At 35.6% G+C, this 25,089-nt stretch overlaps 1 protein-coding gene across 2 annotated transcripts in view; it reads left to right on the top strand.

The window, feature by feature from the left end:
- PRKD1 (protein kinase D1) overlaps positions 1–19,170 on the top strand; it is a 162,837-nt gene extending 143,667 nt beyond the window's left edge. The window contains exons 17-18 of one of the 2 annotated variants that reach the window (XM_023521146.1): positions 17,276–17,361; positions 18,181–19,170. In XM_023521146.1, the coding sequence (XP_023376914.1) occupies positions 17,276–17,361; positions 18,181–18,399 (305 nt within the window). In that variant the 3' untranslated portion in view covers positions 18,400–19,170. The remainder of the gene's footprint in view (positions 1–17,275; positions 17,362–18,180) is intronic. The other variant, XM_023521147.1, reaches the window with a different exon arrangement.
- Positions 19,171–25,089: the final 5,919 nt, after the last annotated feature.

The following is a 25,089-nucleotide window of genomic DNA, read 5'->3' as shown; positions in this document are numbered from 1 at the left end:
ATAGATAGTTTTAAAAGTGGTGGGGGGCAGTCTGGGCAAAGAAATTGGCTCATCCAGTGCTTTGGGAAGAAGTTCCTCAGTGAACGTGCTTTGGAGTTATTCTCACAAAAATCCTGTAAGATAGGTTTTACTATTATACCTACACGTCAAGTAAGAACACTGAGGCAAAAGAAGTGATACTATAGGCCAAAATCACACAGCTAGTAAGTGGCAGAGCCAGAATTTATACCCAGACAGTGTGAGCATACATTTTTAAACTACTAGTTCTGCCTCTTGTTTAGTTTTCTAACAGCATCTAGTTCTAAGTTTATTCAGATTTTCACTACATTCATAGGTTAACATCTATTTGATACCTGTTATTGCATGTGGTGGTGTAGAAAACAGAAAAGAATGTAAGTTCTTAGACTACTATTAGTATTAAATGGCAAGAACCATCCAGCATCAAGTTACTATCAGCAATAACTTTTAACATCTTCAGTTGTAAATGACAGCTAGATGGATATATCTTGAATCTGTGACCTGCAAGAAAACTATCATGTTGCTAAAGGACTAATGAAATATTTAGGATAATTTAACAGAGACAAAAGTGAAGTGTAATTTTATTTTTATTTGGAGGCAAAAAAGAGGGAATTATCCAATAACTTTGTGACCAGTACCCATGTTAGGAAACGTTACCTCTAAATACGATTAACCATTATATCTGATAATTTCAATCTAGAAATCCAATAAAATAACTTGATGTCGTCACTACGGTGCAAATCTGGAATATCTCTGAAGCCAGATGTTTTCCTGCTATACAGGAGCAGGATGTTAGGAAAATAACCTTTGCTTTAAAAATTTTTTTCTTGAAGTAGTGGAACAAATGGTATCCTCTGGTATCATGTAAATGTGCTAGCCTTGTATGTAGATAAAAACTATTTAGGTCAGAAATGAATGTTAAATTATCACTGGTAATAAAGACCAGAAACAGATATCCATAGCTCAAGAAACTGTTGTTGAGAAATAATAATATACCTACATCGTAAGTGACATGAAAGTAAAGGACAAAACATAAAATATCCTTCAAAGAACTTCAAAGCTTATTGAGGAGATGAGTTACATGAATTTGGGAAAATGGTCACTTATTTACCAGAACTGTTAGCTAGGTATAAAATCAGTGTATCCAAGATCAGAGGAGGAAAATTCACTGTGGACTTGACTAGTCAGAATTGCATTTTCAGAGGAGATGAAACTTCAGCCCTTCACAAAAGAATGGAAAGGAAGAGAGCATTTCAGAAAGAGGGAATTACATCATATAATTCAAAAGCCACATATATTCGATCAGGAAGTATACATTTTACTTGCCTATAGCTATGTCTAAGCACTAAAAATTTCCTACCACTCGGAAAAAGTGATGTAGAGACCAGCTCGGGTAGAACCCTCACTTTTCTGAATGACTCAAGTATCAGTTTGGGAATTAACTAGCCTCTCTTCTCAGTATCTTCATCTGATTCATTCTTGCCTTTCAGTCACAGGAGTTGTATTATTTGCAAATCGGGGCTGTGAATGGCAAATGAGCTACCTGTGCTAGTGTATGAACAGAGCTAATACTTGAACATAAAAGTTAGTTAAATTATGTCATAATACCAGCTGAAGTAGATACAGGCCTGGATTCTAACCCACTGTCTTGTTGAGAACAAATAATTTCCTGATTAGAAGTTATAACAGGAGCTGCTGGTACCAAATAATTTTAAACATGGAGGATTTGATAAATACACAAGCAAACTAGTATCTAGCAAAGATGATCACAAATGATATTGATAAATTTTCAACCTTGGGACTCTTTAAACCACACCAGAACCATGAAGAATCCAGATAAATGGAAATTAAAATTTAGGCACCTCAATCAAAGGTAAAGCTCAACAGTCAAGCAGTTTGAGATATAGTCCTATCCGCTATTCTAATTAGCCATCGCTTACCCTTCTTGAGCTTCCGTTCCTCATCTGTAAAACAGAGTAATGATTTCTGCCTACATAATGAGGTGATAATAGAGACTGAAAGAGATAAAGAATGTGGAAAGCATCTATAAAGGCAGGTGTGGGGTGAGCCAAGGATTTGGATTTAAGAGAACAGCGGAACACAGTTAAGCAATTGCTCTGGCGGAAAACCAAGAATTGATTGTATAATTTTAGAAATTATATGCATACAGATATTTCCTAAGTGTTCTTCAGGACACTTGTATTTTTTTTTTTCTGTCGTTGGCATAAAAAGAAAAAAGAAAGCCGTAAGGTCTTTGTAGCATACCTAAATGTGTCAGAATGAAAAAAATTCCTTTATCATATTTTTCCCTTAGTGTAGGCATGGACTTGATACAACATAATACAATATATTGGAGCGCTTGAGCTGTCATTGTGCCATTTGATCCTCACAACAATCCCCTAATAAGTAACTTGTTTTAGTCTCTGTGTTAGAAACAAGAAAGGTTAAGTGACTTACCTAAGGTCACACAGTGGTAGGGCTTGGACTTGAAATAGTTTGTCTTCATTCTTTATACCGTGCATTGTTGCACACTGAAGGGTGCTTATTTCTTATGACTTGATATTTGGGAACCTATAGGGAATATTTTAAACTCATGAATTATTTTTCTATGATAGTATAATAAGCCTAGTACTGGCATTCTGGAGATATGCTTACTAATAGTTTATCACTGAATTAATCAGGACTCGTGTGTGCAAATAATAGAAATCTATCTCTAAATAACTCAGACAGAAGATAATTTATTGACTCACACAACGAGAAAGTCCAAAAGGTGAACCTCATTCATCTGGATCCTGTCGACTGAGAGAGGGAGAAAAGTGTCACATTTCTCCATCTCTCAGTTCAGCTTTATTTTATGATGGCTTCCTTCTTAGGTAGATCCTCCACGTGGTTGAGAGTGATCCCCCAGCAACTCCAGGCTTACATGCTACTAATTATACATGATCTCTGAATGGAAGAGCATCTCTCAGTAGCTATAGAGTCTCGGAAATGGCTATGCTTCAATCCTGTAATACACTAGGAACAATCATGCAGTCACCACGGAGCCTAGTTCTGACTGGCCATGTGGAAGATGGAGAGCCCCTCCAGGTTAGAGACAGGAAGCTCCTGCAGGGAAAAGATACTAAGCTAAAAACAAACCCCCAAGCATTAACAGATATCCATTATAAAAATAGGTTTTGGGGCTGGGGGGGTGTTTTGTGAATAAAGGTATGATTTGCAAATTGAAAGAAAATTTGAGGAAAATTTAACTTAGCAAATGTTATATGTAAAAATGGAAATAGTAAAATGAAATTTTTAAAGAAAATAATAAAAGCTAACACTTCTACATTTGCACTGTAGCCAAGCACTGCTTTAAACACTGCATATATGAACTCATTTAATCCTCCCCAACCTTTGAGTAGATATTATTATTGTTCCCATTTTAAAGAGGAGGCAATGTAGTCATAGAGGGTTAAGTAGCTTGCTCTGGTTTGGGCCCAGGTACAAATCCTGTCAGCTGGCTCCAAGGTAGATGCTCTTATCTACTGCTTTTATAGTCTCTTGATTAACCTTCTAGTGAAATTAGCCATACTATCATATTAAAGTTGTAATATGCCTTCACTAGCTTAGAACTAGAGTAACCACACAATTTTTAATAATGTCTAAAAATACAGGAAAACGGGATCATGTTGTGATAAAGACCTGAGTTGAGAGCTCTTCCACTTAGAGTCTGGGGGACCTCATCCAAGTTCCTTATTCTCTTAAGTCTCAGTTTTCTTGTCTGAAATATGGTGATACAAATTCCTAACTTACTGGGTTATTTTAAGTATTAAATGAGATTGCACAGGAAAGGGATCAACAAATAGATTGACATTACTATATTAGCTTAAATATATTGAACATTTTATATTTCCCCATTACTTTATGTGATCTATATGTCTATCTGTATATTTGCATTTAGTTATGTGATCTATATGTCTATCTGTATATTTGCATTTAGTTATATACACCACACACACATATAACTACAATTATATAAGCTTACATATGCAACTTAACACATATTTCATTAGTTATATGTAGTTATAGAAAACTAAGTACTTACATTATATATAGTTATACATATATAACTAAATAAGAATGAATGTGTACAATAAAACACTCTGAAATGAATTATATGATTACAGATAAGTGCATAAGAGGAGACTAGGTAATCATGGAGGGGAAGTTTAGGAACATTCCAGTTCATTCTCAGGTAGTGTCATGTGTCTCACTTTGTATCATTTCATCATTGTAACTTATCTAGATGTTCATTTGACATCATCCGATTTATTCATTACTTCCCTTCAGTAATTAAACAGGGCCTCACTCTCACGTCCAGTTTTATCTCATACTAGGCTAAGCTTATCCCTCAGCATATCCATCCTGTGATCTTTCTCAGTTCCTTGAAAGAGAGGCCATTTTATCCTTTATGTTTGTTCCATCTAGTACATCATAAGCGTAAATCCCTGATGGACATTGCAAAAACAAAAACAAAAACAAACAAAATTGCAACCAAGACTCAGTCTATGACTTAAGAATGACTTAAGAAGTAGGTACCGGGGTGTAGAGCTTAGTAATAGGAAATGGAAAAACTAGCTAATAGTCAGAATATAGGCATGTTTGCAAGATAGAAGATTCCTAATAATTTTGCCAAAGAACCTCCTTAATTATGGCTCATTTTAAACAACCAGTCATGTCTAGCTCTTGATCTATAGCAAGTGTTTTTAAACTTTGGAGGAACTAGTTTAAAATAGAGATTCCCAGGCTCTACTCTCATAAACTGCCGTCTTGAGCTGGAAATGTAAGAAGTACATGGATCACACTTTGAAAAACACTGCTCGAGGGCCTTGGTTCATTAGGAAGGAATTATTTAAAGTTAAATTTAGGAACCTCTGGAAGACCTGACAGCTGAACGTGCTCTAAAAAAATTAAACTGAATTCTTAGTATTCAAATAGATAAATTACAAAATTCCTCTCTCATTAGTAACACTTTTTTTTTTGCATTCACATCATCTTCTTTATCAGATATTTAATGTCAGAGCATGTAATTTGTTCCAAATGTTGAATGTATTCAATAGAGATTGCCATGAAAATAGTAAGGAAAGAAAAAGAAGCACATGCTGCTTTTGTCAAACAGAAAGAAGAAAAAATATATAAACTCCAGGAAATACAAAAAGTTGAACAATAAAGAGGTAACTAACATATGTGTCATGATTTTGAGCAATTAAAGAAATGCAGAAAAAGAGAATCCTTTTAACACTTGAAAATTCTCCTTTGAACAGGCATAGATTTAGAAATTTGACGTTATAGGTTATAGGCTATGGGAGAATATGTGTTATACTCCTATAGTTCTTCAGTTAATAATAGTTATATTTGTTATTCCACATATTGCTTGTTAATTTTATTTTATTTTTAAACTTATGAATCATTGAATTTTTAAAAGTAAATAAAGTTTTTCATAAGCAAAGCATAGCTTAACATTTTGTTTAGGATTGTATATAACTGCATAAACTGTTTATACATGTAGCCCCAGTAATGTGTCATAATAATAATAATAATCTACTCTAAAATATACTTAACATTTGTAATTAGCTAATAAGATGCAGGTTAAGCAGATGCAATTTCACAGACATGGGAAGTTCCTCTATTAAATCATACAATGTGATAGTGGAATTGTAGACCTAAATACTATCTATTATAAATAAACTTATCACAAAATTGTATCGGCCATAGGCAACAATAATTTTAATTTTAAAAATGTAAATAACTTTGTTCATACCCATACTGGACCGTATTTCTCTGCCTCTTCCAGCTATCCCATTAGACCCTTTCCCTTTTCATACTACCTTGAAGTATACTGAACCAAAAATTTCAAACAGTTTCTTCTACAAAACAGGCTTTTTGTCAGAAAACTTACATGAAGTGCTAGCCCAGTGCCTGACAAATTATAATAACTCAAGTAATGGATGCTTATTAATTTCAAATTTTAGATAACTTTCAGCATGTCTGCCTTCATTCTCATTATGCAAAAGAATGTAGATAATGAACCTTTTACGACACAGGGAAACGGGAGTGGTCAGAGAATTGGTGAGGAGAGCTTTATGAGTCCTAACTTCCAGAGTTCACATGGGGTTCTTCCCAGGTGAATGGATTGAGTTATACACATTCGCCTGTAAGATTTAATACATGATTTAATCATGAGTTAATACTTTTTAGTAAATATTAGCGTGTGTGTGTGTGTACACACACACACACACATATATATATCCTATATTGTGTGCCAGGCATTGTTCTAAGTTACAAGGGTGGCCACTACATTAATATAACTAACTTGGAAGAAGGAGGAGGACAATAAGATAGAGAAAACTGAAATGAAATGATTCATTTTTCTTAATGAGAGGGAATCAGTTTTTTTTTTTTAAGGTGGTTCTTTTCAAACTATCTGTGATAAAGGACCAGCTTTATTTTATTTTAATTTTCAAACATATAATAAAATATAATAAAAATGTTACAGCAATGTCACAATGCTATAAAAATTTCCAAAGACTTACTCTCACTTTCTTTACTTATTTCATCGTGAACCAATAAGCAGTTAACATGCTGATACTGATCCACGAACCACTCTTTGAGCAGCACTGGTTTAAAGTCACTGAATCAAACATAAAAGATACTGTGTTTATTATTTAAAGGTATAGAGATAATCACAAGAAATGTTTTTAAATAATTAAAAGAGGTCATCCCTGGAGAGTGGGTCTAATAATGAGTTGAGATCTTTTTATTTTTTATTTTGAACTCTTCTTACTGATTGTTTCGATCCTTTTACCAGGTACATGATGCTTTTATTAAGAAAGTAATAAAAATGATCAAAAGTGCATGGAGAGAAAGAAGGCTCCAGGAATAAATGGAGTACAACCTTTTGTATAACTAATTCTTTCATGCCTAGTCTAAAAGTTGTCTAGAATTTTAAACATACAATTAAGAAATATAGTATTCTATACATGAATTTTATTCACTGAAGAGCTAGCGGGTTATATTTCCTTTTCTATAACACCGATCCTTGCAGCGCGCCTGAGCAGATGAAGATGGTGTAATCTTAAATCTTTAAACCTATCTATGTGCACACAAAGGAGATTTTTCAAGTGGGAAAGTCAAATGAATTCTCTTTTCCTACATTCCTTTAGTTGCTCAAGATCATAATACATCTCTTAAATTTTCTTTTTTATGTATGACTTTATTATACAGCTCTTGTTTTCCCAAGAGCTTATCCTTAGAGGAAGAAAGGAAGTGGCACAGATAACCAAGTGATGTGGATTGTATAGCTGGTAAAGTGACATGTAATTTGCTTCAGTGCAAGTCATCTTACTAGGAGAATGATGACAAATCTACAGAGATGAGAAAGCATTTGTTAGAATAAAAGTTCATTTCCATCATCAAATTGAATTGATGTGTTCAGTTAGAGATGCATGGTAAATTTGAGGAAGGTTAGTAATAGACCATGAAGATCACCCGAGAAATTACTGTTTTTTCCTTCTGAGTTTTGATATTCCTTTATATGCCATTAGGGAGGCAAGCAGGCAGTAATCAACACAGAGGCAACCTCGGAAATTGTCTCACAATGAGCCCCGACCCCTGCAGACAGAGATCATTTTCTGTGTTCACAGGTGAAGTCTGAAGAAGCACCTATTCTCAAGTCACCTGCTGTGATGTTACCGCTCAGCTTCAGAGCCACATGGTTAGTTTGTATTATCAAGAATTAAGATCAGACATGAAGCCTTGACATACCATGTATAAAAAAGGGAAAAGAAAGAAAATGCCCTTGCATTAATCCTGTAGCTTGTCTTTAGTTCAGAGTTACAGATTGTGATGGTGCACCAGTGACATAGGGTTTTTTTTTTTTCCACTCATATGCTTCCACAGTCTCAATAGTAGTATTTCTGTCTCTTTTTTATTTCTTTTCCCTGATCAGCACAGCTTATAAGTTATTCTTCTAGTTGGTCTTAATCTTTTGCTGACATTTATGTACAGTATAGAATATATGGCATCTTTAGGCATAGAATGGCTATGATAATATACCAAGAAATTTATCAAAGCATCTAAATTTTGTTTTGAAAGCAGTTTTGCCATTCAATGCGGTAAATTCAAATAAAATTGGTCACAAATGTGTTTTTCCCCCAGAAATTGGAGATGAAAAATACAGCCAGAACAAACACAAAGCAAAGCTAAATAAAAGCCTAGCACCATTACCACATCGTATGTTTTCAAAATCCAACAGTGTTCCAGAACACTAAACACTTAAGTTGGAAGTAGCACTTTGCCATGAAAAGAAACCAGCTGTAGGTCCCTCTTTCACTCCATATTGTTCAAAACAGAAAATAACCTCATTGAAAATAAGTCTCGGGTAGCTGAAACCCAGAAATCCAATAGTATGAGAAACAAAAGAAAGACAATTGTCATTTTAATAATTAAACTGTGTTTGTAACAGCTTATGAGGCTTGCACATCTAGCAAGCCTGCTGAATATTAATGAATAGATTGATTTGTCAACATATTAGCACCACTGTCAGACATAACAGCATGGAGGAGATTCGAGGGGACTAGCCAGTGAACTGCTTAAAAATGCTTGACGGGGTGCCAGGAAATTCTATCACAGTTGATAAACTAAAGTGAATTATGTGTGTCAGAACTTTCACCAGGGTTTAGTATTTTGAAAGATCTCTACTTGAAATTCAGGAATTATTTGTGCTTAATTTTTAAAAAAACGTGCATTTTGTTCAATGATAAGGAACTTTAAAATTATGAGCCAAAGACATACAATGATTTAAATAATATCTAGTAGTAGAATGAATTTTTAAATATATATGTATATATGTATATTACATATTTCAGAATCCAAATGAATAAATATCTGAAAAGATACCCCACGGGGAACATATAATTGTTTATTTTGATTGCAAATAAAATATAATTGAGATTTTTCTCTAACAAATAATTTGTAGAGAGAAACTGATCAAAAGAAGTTTAGCAAGAACATTGGCATTATAAGTGCTCAAAAATTGGCTGTTTATTTACCCCCCAAATTGAAATTATAAAATTATAAAATTATAAATTTCATTTCTGAAGATATAGCATAGTTGAGTTCAAATATGACATCTGAATATACGTAGAGATGTCAGGGTAGAGGAACAACAAAGTTTAAACATTCTGTACGTTTGCTTTCTTCCACAATGACAACACAGAATAATATTTCAAACTACAGGATGTTAAAAATCTTATCTAATCCCTATACTGCTTCACGTTACCAATCCACCGACCTGTTAAACAGAATATTCTTAAATTGCTCCAGCAATAGAAAATACACAGTTTCATGAAGAGCCCTGTTTCTCCTTACTTGAACCTAGCACAATGAGCAAAATGTCTCTGTTTATACTCACTGGTAGAACTAGCCCAATCCTTTTTCCAAATAAATGCTTATCTCAGAGGTTTAAAAGCAGCCATCATATCACCATCATATCATTCTGAGCCTTCTCTTTTTCTGGGCAGTTTTTCCTTCAGCCTCTTGTTCACTGTGGTTCAAACACTCCCTTCTTTGCTTATGTTTTTTGCTGTTTTTTTTTTTTTTAATCAAACCTCAAAACTACTCAGACTCAAGGTTCAATGAGTCTAAGAGTAATGTCACTACTCTCCTCATTATAGAGAACACATTTCTTTCAGCGTGAGATAAAATGACAATTGATTTGGGGACAATAAGTAGATTCATGTTGAGTTTACTATGGATTTAGAACGCTGAGTTATTCCTCATGCATGTTGTTGATAAGCCAGGTTTTCCAGTTTAATATTTAGACCTCTATCAAGGGATGGGGAAGTGGGGCCTAAAAAGAGGGCTTAGTTTAATTTGTTCCTGTTAAGTGCTATCTTACCAGTATGTCCCATAGCTCCAGACCATAGTTGTTTTGGAACTTATTTGTGAAATGGAACTTGTTTGCTCTTTCTTTCTGTTGCCATCTTCTGAGCAGAAGCTATCCTGAAACCCTTCTATGTCTCCATTCCAGAATACTAAACAAGATGGGGCTGAGGACAGATACCTTTTTCTATGATTAGATACCTTTCTCTTTGTTTACATCCATCTACTCAGGGGCCCTTTGGGCACTATTAAATCAGTTATTAGTGACATTCAGTATTCTCAAAGCCCTAGCCCCTTGCTGTCCAAAATGTAGTCTAAGACTCCATTTGAGATGCAGTAAAATACAGACACTCAGATCCACCTCTGAACTACTGAATCAGAATCTTCACTTTAAGATCCTGGCATTATCCATATGCCTGTAAAAGTTTGAAGAGTACTGCTTAGCACAGTCATTCTCAACCCTAACTGCACATATTAGAAACACCTGAGGCAATTCTAAAAGTACCAATACCTTCCCTAAAGATTTTCGCTTAACCTTTGGCTTGAGTATCAGCATTTAAAAACAAAAACCTCTTCAAATGACATCAGTGTGCAGTGAAAATGAAAGAAAAATCCACCCCGAACATCATTAGAATAATATAAATATATTTTGATTTTTACTTTAAATTTTGAATCAATTTGGCATTGGTTGGGAGCTGCTATATGCAGTTTTTAAACAATTCAGGATTTCCAGAATTGTGTTGCTGGTCTCTAGAAGGCAATGAAATTGAATGTAAAGCAAAGGAGAGTAACCGTTGGCAGAACAACTTCCTACTGAGGGAAGAACTGAAAAGACATCAACTTGAGTCTCTAAAGGTCTTGCATTTCATTGGCTGGTAGGAATTGGCTCAGGAACTACTGAGACGATGATGTCCAGTGGCCTTGTTTGCTGCAGGCAGCCTCTGGTTTCAGACCCCGAGAAGAGCGTCCCAATTAGTGTTGCCGGGCAACTGCTTGCTAGGTTGAGAGCTGGAATGTGAAGGGTTGTGAAACGATTTTTAAAATAAACATACAACTTACCAACGACAAAAGTACTGGGCACCATACTGTGATGGGCAGTGAGGTAGAATGGAAAGGGAAGAAAATAGAAAGCAGGGAGCTCAGTAGTTGACAGATGATGGCTTCTTCACTAGAGCAATAGTTCTTAATCTGCTTTCTAATTGGAAAATTTGTCCCTGGATAATTCATGTGTGGACACAAGACAGTATGGAAAAATAAAAAGTACTGTGTTTCGACAAAACAGGTTAGCCTTAGGGGGTTTCACAGGTAATTTCTCCTCTGTAAAATAAACATTATAAAGCAAACATGATCTGTATTGCAGATACTCTCAGCTTTATTCTGATATTCTCATAGAAGTCACTGATGCTATGATCTTTTACATTTTGTAGAGTTGTGATAACATCCAGGAATATTTTTAGCCAAAATATACAAACCATGTGCACCTAATGTGGATATCAAAACTTTAAGCAGGGAAAATGGCTATTTAAATTTCTAATGTATTCAGTCTACCAGATGCTATTTAGCAAGCATTTTTCTAATGCATTAAATGATAAATTTTATTTTAAATATTTATGAAACTTACATGCAAAAATGAATACACAATCTGTGTGACCTTAAAGGAGCTAAAATTCAATGGGGAAAATGGGGGTAGCCAGGCATGTACTCAAATAGTAAAAGATGAGAATTGGAAGATGACTGAGAGGTGTGACCTAAGGGACCTATATGTATTCAGATATGTCCACTTCTCTTCTTGTTGGAGGATTTTCTCCAAGCTTTGGATGTCATTCATTTTAGCCATAGCAATGACACATGCAAACGAATCTTCTACAGATACAGAATCTGTTGTATCCATACACATGGTACTTCCACAGTTTCAATGATAATTCAGTATTTTGATACCAGAAGAAAGTGGAATCCATACAATTGACACTCTGATGGAACATTTCATATTAAAACATAAAGCCCTTTAGCGCCTGCATATACCTTTTAATTTTAGTTTCGTTCAGATATACTTGTGTATCTGGCAAACAGGCTACACAGAACTTCAGCTATCCCAACATCTGCTGAAGGACTCATTTTGGTAAAAGAGAACATCTGATAAAATTTTCTCTTCACTTTTCTGACATTTCAGTCTCTCAACTGAGGGGGCAATGAGAAAAATTTCTATACAGGAAGTTAGGGAGAAAGTAACTGTGTTAGCCAAGAATTTACTGTAGCAAAAAAAGAAACATTAAACTTCAAAAAACAGATTTTCTTTTCTTCTTAATTTATAGGAAACATTAGTGTGGATCCATCCATGGCTGGAGATATTTTAGAAAGCACAAAATTCTTTGCTCATGAAGGATACAGGATTCTTTAAAAATGAAAAATTTGAACCATACAGTTCAATAAGAAGGAAAAAAAACAAAGACTAACCACATTGAACATCCGAAGTGTTTAGAGAGCTTGGGCTTAAAACTATTTATAAATAATATGAAATGAAGGGATTGAGTTTAAGGATGAATAACAGAACAGACAGAACTCTCAGAATAATATTAAAAAGGCTAACTCTCAGACTAAATGGGCAGGTACAATCAGAAAATAATTCTACCATTCTATGAAAAAGTTGCCATCATATTTTCTGCAAAGAGAAAAGAGGAACCAGCCACTGCCTATTTTGCTCCTATTTTCTTCAGGGAGAGAGGGGGCGAAAGTATTCAAACTGAGAGAATAAGGGGAGGAGGGTGTGAAACAAAAAGTATAACCCAAGTGAATAGAAAATTCTCATTTTCTACACACTTTGGCCCTAGTCCAATCCCAACTGTTTAAAATGACATCTGCTTCGTGCCCCAAACTGCAAAGAAACCAGCACTGTGCTGCAATAATCCTCACCTCACGAAAGGGAAGTATTTGGATATATACATTTTGCTATATCTGTGGAAGGATGTACAGGGTACCAGGAATTTCTGAGCTGTTTTCTGCTTCTCCAAATATCCCTTCCTCATGGGCTCCAGAACCTTGTGAAGGGAAGCTCAGGGAACCAAGAGCTTCTGCATTCCTCTCGCCTCCCCCTGGGCACTAGCATCCTGTTGTGCTGCTGTGCCAGCATATGCAACTTTTCCTTCTGACTTCCCATTCTGCTGCAGTCCTCTCCTTTCCTTCCTGTTTCCCACTGCCAGACCATGCTCCCATTCTCCTTTGCTTTACTTTTCAGAGAAGTTCGCAGAATGGCCCAATCTTGTATCTGTCTTTCCCATTGTTATTCCCTTTCCCTCTTCCCAATGCCACAGTTTGAAAGGCACGCCTTGCCACATTCCCTCTAGATCCAAATTGTGACTCTTGATTTGCTTTTTGGAACTGGAATTGAGACCCCATTTGGACTTGTTTGTCAGCTCGCTTCTGGGACTGCTGTGGCTACTCCAGTTTTACTAGTCCTTTTGCTCCTGTGCTACTGGCTCTCCACTGCCTTGGAGTGGATCCTTTACACACACATGGGCGGTCTCTGTGGGGAGCTGGACCTGGGGGGAATGGAGAGATCAAAAGAGAAAACTCAATGGCAACCATGAGGTACCGTACTGGACATGCTGCATATTGAAGAAGCTAACAGAGAAGCTCTTAGAACCATTGTACTTTTTTTTTTTTTTAATCGTAGATAAAATTAGATGCCAGGATACTTAACACAGGCCAGAGTTTCTAAATTTCTAAAAGGAGGAAGGATGGATTCTGAAATCAACGAAAAACAACATTTATCCTTGACAAAATCCTAGAATTCACGATCGAATAGTTTGCAAACACTGAGAAAACAAATCCTGGGATTTAGAAGCAAATGACTAAAAGTCAATATTACTCAATATTAGTTTATATAGAATCTATTATTCCAGAATAATTGTATTTTCTTTTTAAAAAGGATTGTCAGACTGGTAGAATGTATAATACCAAAGACTGATGTGCCTTGATCATAATAAAACATTTGCAAAAGTCTCCCACAATTGGAGAAGGTGATAACATATGGACTGGATGGGAAAGTCCTAGGAGGAAACGTTGATTGTCTGTCAGCCTATTCAAAGAATAATTAATAGGCATGATAGTTGGGAATATGATCTGTGATAGAGTCATGAGACCCTGTATTTAAGCCTTATTCTGAAAAAAGGTTCCTAATAACTTGATTAATGCATAGCAAATAGGTTAGTCAGTTTGGAAGTTGTGAAAAACCAAGAGAAATAATCCCTATGATAGGAAGAGATTACATCTCTTCCAGAGATTACAATTCTCAAATACAATTGAGAATTGTATTTGCTGACATTTTGAGCTAACGTCACAAAGATATACATATATTTACATGCAGGGATATATACGTATATGTGTATATCTATGTGTGTGTGTATGTGTGTGTGTGTGTGTGTGTGTGTGTGTGTTCATGCATTTAAATACATAGAAGTATGGTAAAAACATAACTAAAAAGAATTTAATGTTCATTATTGGAAACATTTTTAAATTTAGTTAATTTTTGGCATTCTCATTAGTTAATAATAATAAGTCAGTGGTATGGCCTGTCTACTGTATGCCATAGTGTTTAAGAGTATGGGCTTTGAGCCAGCCCCCAGGTTTCAGCCTCACCTCTGTTACCTAGATGCTTTCTGATTTCGACCAAGCTACATGACTTTTGAAGCCTCAGTTTTTCCTATTATATAAAATGGAGATTAAAATAATAAGTACTGTCACAGAGTTATAAGGACTACCTAAAAATAAGAATGCAACATTTTTCAAAAGGAAAACCCTAAATCGTAGGCCATATGAATAATGTCTATGTGTACAAGTTAATTATGCTGGCAGTTAATTATGAGGAAAATTCTGGTCATTAATGAACAGGGACATTGAAAAACAGCTAGTGAATATTAAAATAAGGATGCACAGGAAGATGTGGGCATCTGGAGGACAATTGAAGGTGAGGTTAAGGTGAATCACTGTCACCAAGATTTGAGGAGCTGTCATACAGAATAGAGTCAAGTTTTCCATTGCATCTAGAACATAAGTAGGATTAATGTGGATACATTATAAAAAGACAACTTTGGGCACAATGTAAGAGACAAGAATTCTTGTCATCAGTATCATGCAATACAATTGACATAGAAAGAGATCAGACTGCTGGAAATAGTCGCTAGGACCCTAACTAGTTATATTTCAGAAATACTAAAGAAAATATTTTTTCCTTTGAGTAAGATATTAATTAAATGGCAAAGATTTAAAATGGTGCATTTTGTCATTGTATGTGTGCGTGCACACGTATGTTTTGCCTTTGCAACTAGATTGGGAGCTTTTCAGGGGCCCAGATTTTTTTTTTTTAATTCTGCCAATAATTGCCAACAGTAATTCCTTAGGGAAGATTTGGTGAATGAACAGATGAATGAGTGATTGATACATACAGGTGAGGAACACTGCCAATAAAGAGAACAGTGTAAAAAAAAAAAAAAAACCTTTAGAATTTCTTTTTAGAATGTGTTTAATGAAAGGCATTCACAGAGTACATTTAATGCTGGATTGTGTGAGACTTAATTAATAAAAAGGATGCTTTAAGAGTTCCAGAAACAATGACAGGTAAATGGAGCTCTCAAACACTAATGATGCACCTATTTTCTCAGTAGCACCAGGTTCCCAACACTTAACTCCAGGTTCCAACATTTAATAGTATATCATTTCTGTTTTCTGCTACAAGAGCCAGAAAATATATTTGTACATACACAACTGTACACAAACACATATTTATACACGCACATGCACATATTCCCTCTAATTCTCTCCTTAAATCCTAAACTATTTTCTCTTGGAGGTACTTGTCATTACTTTGCTGTGCTTATTCCGATCACGTGGGTACTGTGCCTATAGTCAGACTTGTGGTTGTATGCTTCATTCAGTGGAACAATTTTTTCACCCTCACAAATTCCGTTTTCTTCAAACACTTCTACTTTCTCCTCTGGCAGTACGTCCCTCCCCATTAGGCTGTATGGTTCACCGTTGGGGCCCATTTGGGCACAAACCAGACCTTTTGTTGAGTTACTATACTCCTACCTTCCTAATTATAGAATTCAAAGCAGAATGAGTGAATTAATAACATGTATTTATTCCCTGCAGTGTCTGGGGAAATGCAGTGCTGTGGCATGCTTACAGTAGCACATATGCTCCCCCTTCACCCCTCAACCTCCATTTTTGCTCTCTGACTTCACAGCAGCAAGAATGGAAGGTGCACTTTACTCACCAGTGAGTAAATCATGTGAATGGATGTTTTAAAGCACATGCCCAATACACAGTTCACCCAGAGAACTATACTTTCAAAAGCTCTATGAGAACACATGTTTGGAATTTGAAATTGTACTAACTACTGTGTTTCCTAAGGTATCCCAGTTAAGGCAAGGGTGTATAGGCTAGACAGCATTTAAATGTGTGCTATTACGTTTATTTTCTCCAATCAAAGAATTCTTAGGTGTTTGATTCTACAGCCCTTGCATGCAGGCAAATACTGGAATATTAGTATCAGAGAGACACAGTTCTGGATTACCAAAAGACTGTAGCAGTCATTTCTCTTGCCTGATAATGAGAGGGATTCTGATTCATTCTGATTGAATGAAGTGATCTTTGTTCCAGGTGACCTCTGAACTGTTGTGACAGTCCGTTTTTTTCAGGTCCATACAGGCTGATGTAGACCAAACAATGCTCAAAGTCACCTGATTCAGGACTTGGCGCTTGGGATAGTTGAGGAATTAATTCACTTTTTCTTTTTTTTAACATTGAAAGAGACAAAAGTATTTTCCTGGTGGACCGTTGGTTTTTAGGTTACGAATTTATCATGAGTCCTGGCCCATATTATGCTTTATAGTTTTCCTTTTAAATATAATATCCAGATGTCCTTTAATTCAAGACTATGAAACCCATTATGTGTGTTCAAACTTTAAACACATAACAAAATTAGTAAATGCTTTCTCTTTGAAATTAGTTTTATCTTGCCATTAGTGTAAGAGATATTGAAATGATGTATATTTAAATAAAATTTCTGCTTTAGAAATGTATCTTAAAGACTAAACCAAGAGAAATTCAGATTATACTCACACTTAACAATAGACTCAAACTCCTTCATCCACAATTGTTTCCAGTTTCATTTTTCAGCACTGAAAATAAAATGAAAACCAAGGTTTTAGAATTCTCAAGACAAATTTTCTTCAGGTTTTAGTGCTTGTTATTGTTATTAACTGTGAAATAAACTATAAATGAATTATATGTTTCATATTTGTCATTTATTTTTACCAATAATTTAAATTTTTTTCAGCCATTGATCTTATCAATAATTTGCTGCAAGTAAAAATGAGAAAGCGCTATAGTGTGGATAAGACTTTGAGTCACCCTTGGCTACAGGTAAAAATTAATTATTGGATATTTTCTGTCAGATGAGCTTCTAATTATTTGTAAGATCTTGAGAGTGTATGTAAAAATATATTTTTTTTAATTTTTAAACTATAATTCTAATATCAGTTTATTTGGATTAATAACAATTTAGTGTTTCTTAACCTCCCTGCCGGGAAAAGTTGACAGGGGAGAAACACCACACACACACACACACACACACACACACACACACACACACACACACACACTTGCACACACAAAACCAAAAACAAACAAATGAAAAAATCTAAGAGTCATAACAAAACTCCAAGGACCAGCTTTCAAATGCATCTATATGTGCACTCCTGATAAATAAATGTCCAAGTAGATACCTATCTGGTCATATACTGTATTCATTTGTAATCATATTTTTAAAGCCTAGACTAATATTCATGGAACAAATGCATAGCAAATATAAAGTATATGCATGAGTGTTTGCTTTTAAATATTATTATTTTCACATTGAACTTAAAGTTTACAAAAATGGCACTGAAATACTGAAGGATTCTTTGTAGTCACTAATCTCAAAGGAATACCAGCATTTCTAATTCCTCACCTGCAAATATTTATTGCCCACCATATAAACAGTGTGCATTTGCAGTGTTGAGGCAAATAGGATGGCTTTGGTGCTGATGCCGTCACTTCAGGGTGCCTGATGGAAGACAAAGTACTGTTAGAGTGCAAGGCAAAAGGGTAACTCATCAATTGTGAGAAACTGACAACATATGAAACAGTGTTTTAATGAGCTTTTAATCGTCTCTATGGTAATATTTTGGAATTTCTTCATAGGATTATCAGACCTGGTTAGATTTACGTGAGCTGGAATGCAAAATCGGGGAACGCTACATCACCCATGAAAGCGATGACTTGAGGTGGGAGCAGTATGCAGGCGAGCAGGGGCTGCAGTACCCCACATACCTGATCAACCCAAGTGCTAGTCACAGTGACAGTACCGAGACTGAAGAAACAGAGATGAAAGCCCTTAGTGAGCGTGTCAGCATCCTCTGAGTTCCATCCCCTATAATCTGTCAAAACACTGTGGAATTAATAAATACATACGGTCAGGTTTAACATTTGCCTTGCAGAACTGCCATTATTTTCTGTCAGATGAGAACAAAGCTGTTAAACTGTTAGCACTGTTGATGTATCTGAGATGCCAAGACAAATCAACAGAAGCATTTGTATTTTGTTTGACCAACTGTGTTGTATTAACAAAAGTTCCCTGAAACACTAAACTTGTTATTGTGAATGATTCATGTTATATTTAATGCATTAAACCTGTCTCCACTGTGCCTTTGCAAATTGATGTTTTTCTTACTGGAGCCTCAATTTGGTAAGAGTCTACAGAACCTGTCCATGAAATAGTTTTGTTCTGTGCCTCCCATCGGTGTTGTCATTATAAGCAAACTCTTGAAGAGTAGATTATTACCAGTGTTCTATGAACAACTCCAAAACTCATGTGGAAAAAATGAACAATGGAGGATGGGGGAATGGATATACAATTAATTTTAAGTCACAAATGCATGAGCATTTAACTTTATAGTTTCAAATCCTTTACCTGCCTGGTGTGCCTCAGTATATTTAAACTCAAGTAAATACTCCTAGGCACGCCTACTACTCTTCAGCCTAAATGCCTTAGAAATGTAAACTGCCATATATAGCAGGTATATTTCCCCATTTCTTACAATACCCTGCTGTACTATGAAAAATCAGCAGCTAAGCAACATTTTGCCTTTGTGTATTTTTCAATAATAACAAATAAATATTCTTGTCAAAATATGTGTCCCTCTGACTGAATTATTTTAATTTATAGTTCACACTAGTGTGTTCAGGCCAATTAGGAGCAGAGGTATCTGCTCAAAACACAGAAAAATTCTCATGGTCTAGAATTTAGCTTTATCTGTTCTGAAGCCATAAAAGTATGTTTTCAAGTGTAGTGAAACCCTTTCTGTCTTGCATGTCATTTGTTTCAAAAAGAAAAGAAAACTTTCAAAGAGAGAAATGACCAAATCCAAACAGGATACTTGGAAGCATAAGTAAGAATATTGCAAACAGCAATCTCAATGTAGCTTCCTGATTTAGTCAGTATAAGCCAGGGATGTATTAGAATAATGGCTCTAGTTTCTATTTTATCTAACTAGAAGGTTCTGAATGAACTACAAAAAACACATAAAGACTGGAAAATAATTCCTAAAGAGAAAGGCAACTGAAGTGAAGTTCTATAGCCTGGGGAAGAGAATATTTAATAGATTTTAGGTGTGTGGTGTAGGTAATGTGGATAATGTGGGCTGTGTTTCTTTATAGCAAGATGACAATGAATTATGTATTATTGTTACTGTATAACAAAAAATTGTAATGACTGGAAGAATTTTATAGGTGTTGTGAGATAATTGACTATATTAAGTATGTTAAGACTACAAATAATATTACACTTTGAGAGATGGGGAAAAATAGTTGATTTCCCAATAGTTAGTCACTATTTTGTATTATTACTTATTCTTATTCTAAAGGATTTGAAATTTATTCTGTGCAAGTCTCGGGACACCATTCACACTTTTTAAGCAGAGGAGTAAGCAACATCAACAAGTTAACTCTGCCAGCAAGACAGAGTCTGGAATGAAGCCAGGAGAAAGGAGTGGGCCAAAACTCCAGCTAAACTATTATATTAACACATGTGGGATGATGAAGGCTTGAACTAAAGCAGTAGTAAATAGGAAGGTAGATTAAGAGATACATATAAGAGATGTTAATAGATGAAATCAAAGGGACTTGGTGACCGATTGAATGTGGAATTTAAAGGAGTCTAGAATGAATTCTGGGTTTTGGCTTGAATGCTTGATGGAACTATTAATCTAAAATCATTATAGCCTTAGGGTAAGTTCACGTTTGAACATGTTGAATGTGAAGTTTCTACGGAACACCAAGTTTGAGATATCCTGAAGGTATATAGATATGTGTCTGAAGTTTAGGGAAGAATTCTGGAGTTGAGAAAGTACAGACTTGGAAGTCAAAAGCCCATAATATGTTGAATAGAATGACAGACCCTTGGGAATAGAATGAGAAAGAATATGATCTTAGGACACAAACCTGAGAAGTATCAATCTGGAAGCTTCAGTCAGAATAAAAGGAAAATTGGAAAAGAATGTTCAAAGGTAGAATTAAATGGAGAAATATTAAAGAAGCCAAGGGAAGAAGTAAGTTTAAGAATGAAGTAGGCAACAGTAAAAATACTATGTACAGAGAATGATTTCTGCCTGTGGAACAGCCTTGCCAACTATTCCAGCAATTTGTAACAAACATGAATCTCCTGCTACAGAGCAGCCCTGCCAGAAGGACCTCTGTGTGGCAATGCTATTGACACAACCTACTATGCAGTGTCACTAAGGACAGGAAAAAGAAAGCAACTGTCAATGTTCAGAAAAAAGCGGGCCACTGAAAGTCATGCCGCTTTCTTTTGTCCAGAATATCAGCGATGCCTCAAAGAATCCAGTTTCACTGAATTGGCACCTACTTTTTATGCTACACACTATCAGTAGAGTTGTCCAGAATTTACATGAGTGATATATTGTACTATTAAATGACATGGGCAGGTCAGCAGTCTACATTTAATACAAGAGATCAACATTTTTGATATAGAAGCATCTTCTGATTCTGACAGAATAAGAGAAATGACAGAAGCATATTTTAGGGAGGATGTATTCTCTGTCATTGTCACAGAGGCAATATTTCTTAAATAATGACATTAATAGCTCACCCAGATGCATAAAAATTGCCACCAGTCTCTTTATATCCTGAACCACCAGAATACTGCTCTTGCTTTTGGCCTGAGCAAGAGGACAGGACTGAGAAAAATACTGGGATGAGTAATTCTTTTAATATGTTCATTATCCCTAAGAAAAAGATGACCTTTGCCTTTAGTGAATAGAGACTATTTTGAGAAGTATATGGTCAGCGATTGTATTATATGTGTAAAGTAAGTACTACAATGAGAATAAGAAAGCCATCTGTCTCCCCTCGGCATCTATTACCCAGTAAATGTTAAGTTTGACTACCTATGAGAAGTGATTATGTTTTGCATACTGTTTGTTTAGACCTCTTTTAAGGAACCAAATACTGGTTTATCTGAAGATACACTAATTCATGGAGAAGGGCCGACTGCTTTTACCAAAAGAGAACAATCTCGCTCAGCCTTTTCACACTGCTTGAAACTGTTCTCACCCCACCCCCTTGCCTGGTCAACTCCTACTCATCCCCACCCCACCAGAGAGAGTCTTCATTGAAAACCTTTTTATCTTGAATGTGTATCACACTTTCCTTTTTCTTTTTCATGCCATACATTTTTGTTGTTCTTGTTGAAAACTGAGTTTTTAACTAATATATTGTAGCAGCTCTGTATTTTGACCCTTATCCATCCTCCTAGCATGGTTGTTGTTTTTGCTCTTTGTTTAGTAACTTCCCAGGATAAGTTCTCTAGAATCTGTCTCTCCACCATCCCCCTCCCACCCGCCAAAGTATGCAACTTCTGATGTCTCAGCTCAGTTTTAGTTTGCCTTTTTTAATTTTTATTTTTAAGCCTGGCTTCTTAGAGGCCAACCTCTGGGACAGCATAAATTAGTGGTCAGACAATGATAGTTCAGAGATGGTGTTTAAGCGCCTTGGGCCAATAAGGCTTCTATCTTTTGCTGATGGATCTAAGTGTCCCTTAGGTTCAAGCGGTTTCTTTCTCTCAGATGCTTTCACTATCCGTGTGTGCAAGGTCTTACACTCAACCCAGTAAAGAGTAGGTGCCTAAGACTCAGTCTCTTCTGAGTATGTATACAACTTCGTACATACTTGTACCCTTTCAGCCACCAGGGATATGTGGAAACTTTCTCTGTATCACCCTATTAAATTTCTGGTGGTTCTACCAGTCTGTTTATTATCCCAATTAGTATTGTAACCTCAAGATAGCTGTAATGCTGCCCTTCCATAATTGTTTATCACTGAGATTGCTATTGTTTTTGACAATACCCCTGGATATGTTTTTTTCCATGTTCTGCTCCAAGTCAAGTCAGCTCCCTCTATCAGTAAAGCTCCTGGTTTTTCCCAGCCTTCTCCACCCTAGAACTACCTTATCTCAGAGCTAAGGGGATAGGGGAGGATAGCAGCAGGCTAAAAGGCCACAGACTCCCATTGTTCTTACTAAGGTTTAGTAGTTTTTCCTGAATAAAATTCATTGTATGCTCTTGGCCAATTTCCAAAGTCCTAAAATGTTTGTTTTGGAAAATTTGGCCAGTTATATAAAGGTTTACTGAGCTACTCACTCCACTGTTCTGGAGGTTCCCAGAGATGATAATATTAACCTTATTTTAAGAATAGTCATAAGACATTAGACAAACACCTTGAAACTATATATAATCTATTATAAATAAGGAATTAGGAGAAAATATTCAGAGAATTCCAAGTTTTCTCATTTATTCAAATTTCTCATGATGAGCTACTAAATTATTAGGTAGTTAAATATTAATTATTTTATGAAAGCTAAACATCTTATTTTAAAAATTTTATTTAATCCATTTCTCCCTCTTTCCGGTTCTGAGTGTTTAAACAGGATTATTCCCTGTACCCTAGTGGGTAAAAAAAATTCCCTATCTCCACAACAAGGTATGAGTGGGTGTGGGTGTGGCCCACATGAGCCCTCAAACTCTTAGCTAACTGTGGCTAACAGCAGTATGCCTCTTGAGAATGTGCCAAAGTGTTTTTCCATACGCAGAAATTTGGCACTACTAGTAACTATTCTGAATGTTTCCTCAGCATCTTGAGATTTTTTACTCCTTTGTCCCTTTGGTTTGACTTGTTTCTCTTTCTCCCAGCTCTAATTTTTTCTCGCAAGTTCAGAGAAAGAATTTTTTTTTTTAATCTACCTGACTCTTACGATTCTTGCTTCTTTCAGAGAGAGTCCACCTCGCACCCCCCCACCCCAAGTGCCTTTACTCCATTTGGCATCTACCAACAAATTACCCTTTAACTTAAAACAAGCTCTGCTTCCCACCCTCAACAAAACAATATAAACAAACCAAGCTGGACCTTACTTCTCCTTCTAGCAAACATCTAATTTCTATCTTTTCTTTCTCTGGCAAATTCCTCACTTTTTTTCCCTTTTGGCTTCTATGTTTATTTCCTATGGTATAAAATTTTTATTTTTATCATAAATGAATCTCTTCTCAGGAGTCATCAGTGGTCTCTATCTAAAAATTGGGGGATTTTCTCTATAGAATACAGATTAGAAACCCAAATTTAGAGACAGGCTAACTGGATTGAATTCGGGGTCACTGTGAAAGCATTATAACCTCATGTCTCTTCAGGAGTGCTGTGAGAGGTTAAACACAATTACGCATATAAAACTCTTTAGTGCATCTTGGCTCAGGATGTTAATACAGCCCTCAATAAGCAATATATATTATCTTTTAGTCATTCAACAACTATTTTTGACAATTTCTATGTGCTGGGAATATAGCAGATGAAAAGACAAATGTCGTTACTGCCCATATTCCAAATGAGACCTTGTTTCTCTGATGTCCTGCCTCCATTTATTTCGATGGACTACTGGAAAGGGCATGAACTTTGAAGCTTAATAGACATAGATCCAAATACCAACTCCAAGCCAACCTTAGAGTCTCTGAGTCTACTCAGGAGTAAAAAGGCAACGATGCATATTTTAGAGTGCAATTGGGATCACTAAGTAAGATAAGTATTTAATTTCTTAGCCAAATTGCTGGCATATATTCCAGTTCAACAAATGTTAATTTTCTCCTGTCCCCTACCTCTATACACTTTTCCCAAGATTTTCTTATTTTATCTTTCAATATTTTCTCCTTCTGATATGATTCGTTTCCATGAATTCAACTGTTACTTTAGCTAGCACTCCCAAATCCGTATTGGCCACCCTGAACCCTCAACAATTTAGTTTAATCTCTTTATGAATCAATAGACTACATCTATCTAGAGGTCCCACCATGACTTAAATTCAACACCTTTAAAATCTCTATTATCATTTTAACCCTCAAATCAGCTGCACTGTAGACTTCTAAGTTAAATCTTTTATTTCAGGCTTTTCTATCTCCTATCTGCTCTACACAACTCTTCTAGATTTATCTTCCCCCAAATTGCTTTTATCATTGTACCCACATATTCTGAAATCTTTAAAACCTCTGCTCCCAGTTATCTATAAGATAAATTTAAATTCTTTAGTGTTACAAAAGCTGTGGGGTCCAAAATTTAATAAAGAATTATTTAATAAGAATTCTATGTAGTCCATAGATTTCTGAACCACAGATAGAAATTTTAGGGCTTAGAAAGAAACAAATTACACCTTTTAAAATTCATTTTTTATTTCTATAACAAGACAGGAAGCTGGGGAAGATGACCTCTAACTTATCTTCTAATCATAAATTGCATGAAAGCATACTTTAATTTGAATTTCAAAAAGGTGTCAATGATGCATATGTTTTCTAATTCAGAGGGGCAAAATCTATTTTGAAGAAGAAAAAGTCACATCCTTCCCTGGATCTCCTTTGTATCATATATTGTGTTCAGGAACTTTTGACAATAGATGGTTCTTTTAAATGAAATCGACTACCAGTTACTCTCTGCTGAAAAGTGTGCATATCTGTGGCAAAACTTATTTTTTCTGGGAAATGGGAGAATCTTCATGCCATA

Source organism: Pteropus vampyrus, unplaced genomic scaffold (assembly GCF_000151845.1).
Source record: "Pteropus vampyrus isolate Shadow unplaced genomic scaffold, Pvam_2.0 Scaffold297, whole genome shotgun sequence".
NCBI lineage: Eukaryota > Metazoa > Chordata > Mammalia > Chiroptera > Pteropodidae > Pteropus > Pteropus vampyrus.
Note: the sequence above shows the minus strand (reverse complement) of the source record. Positions and strands in the feature narration are given on the sequence as shown.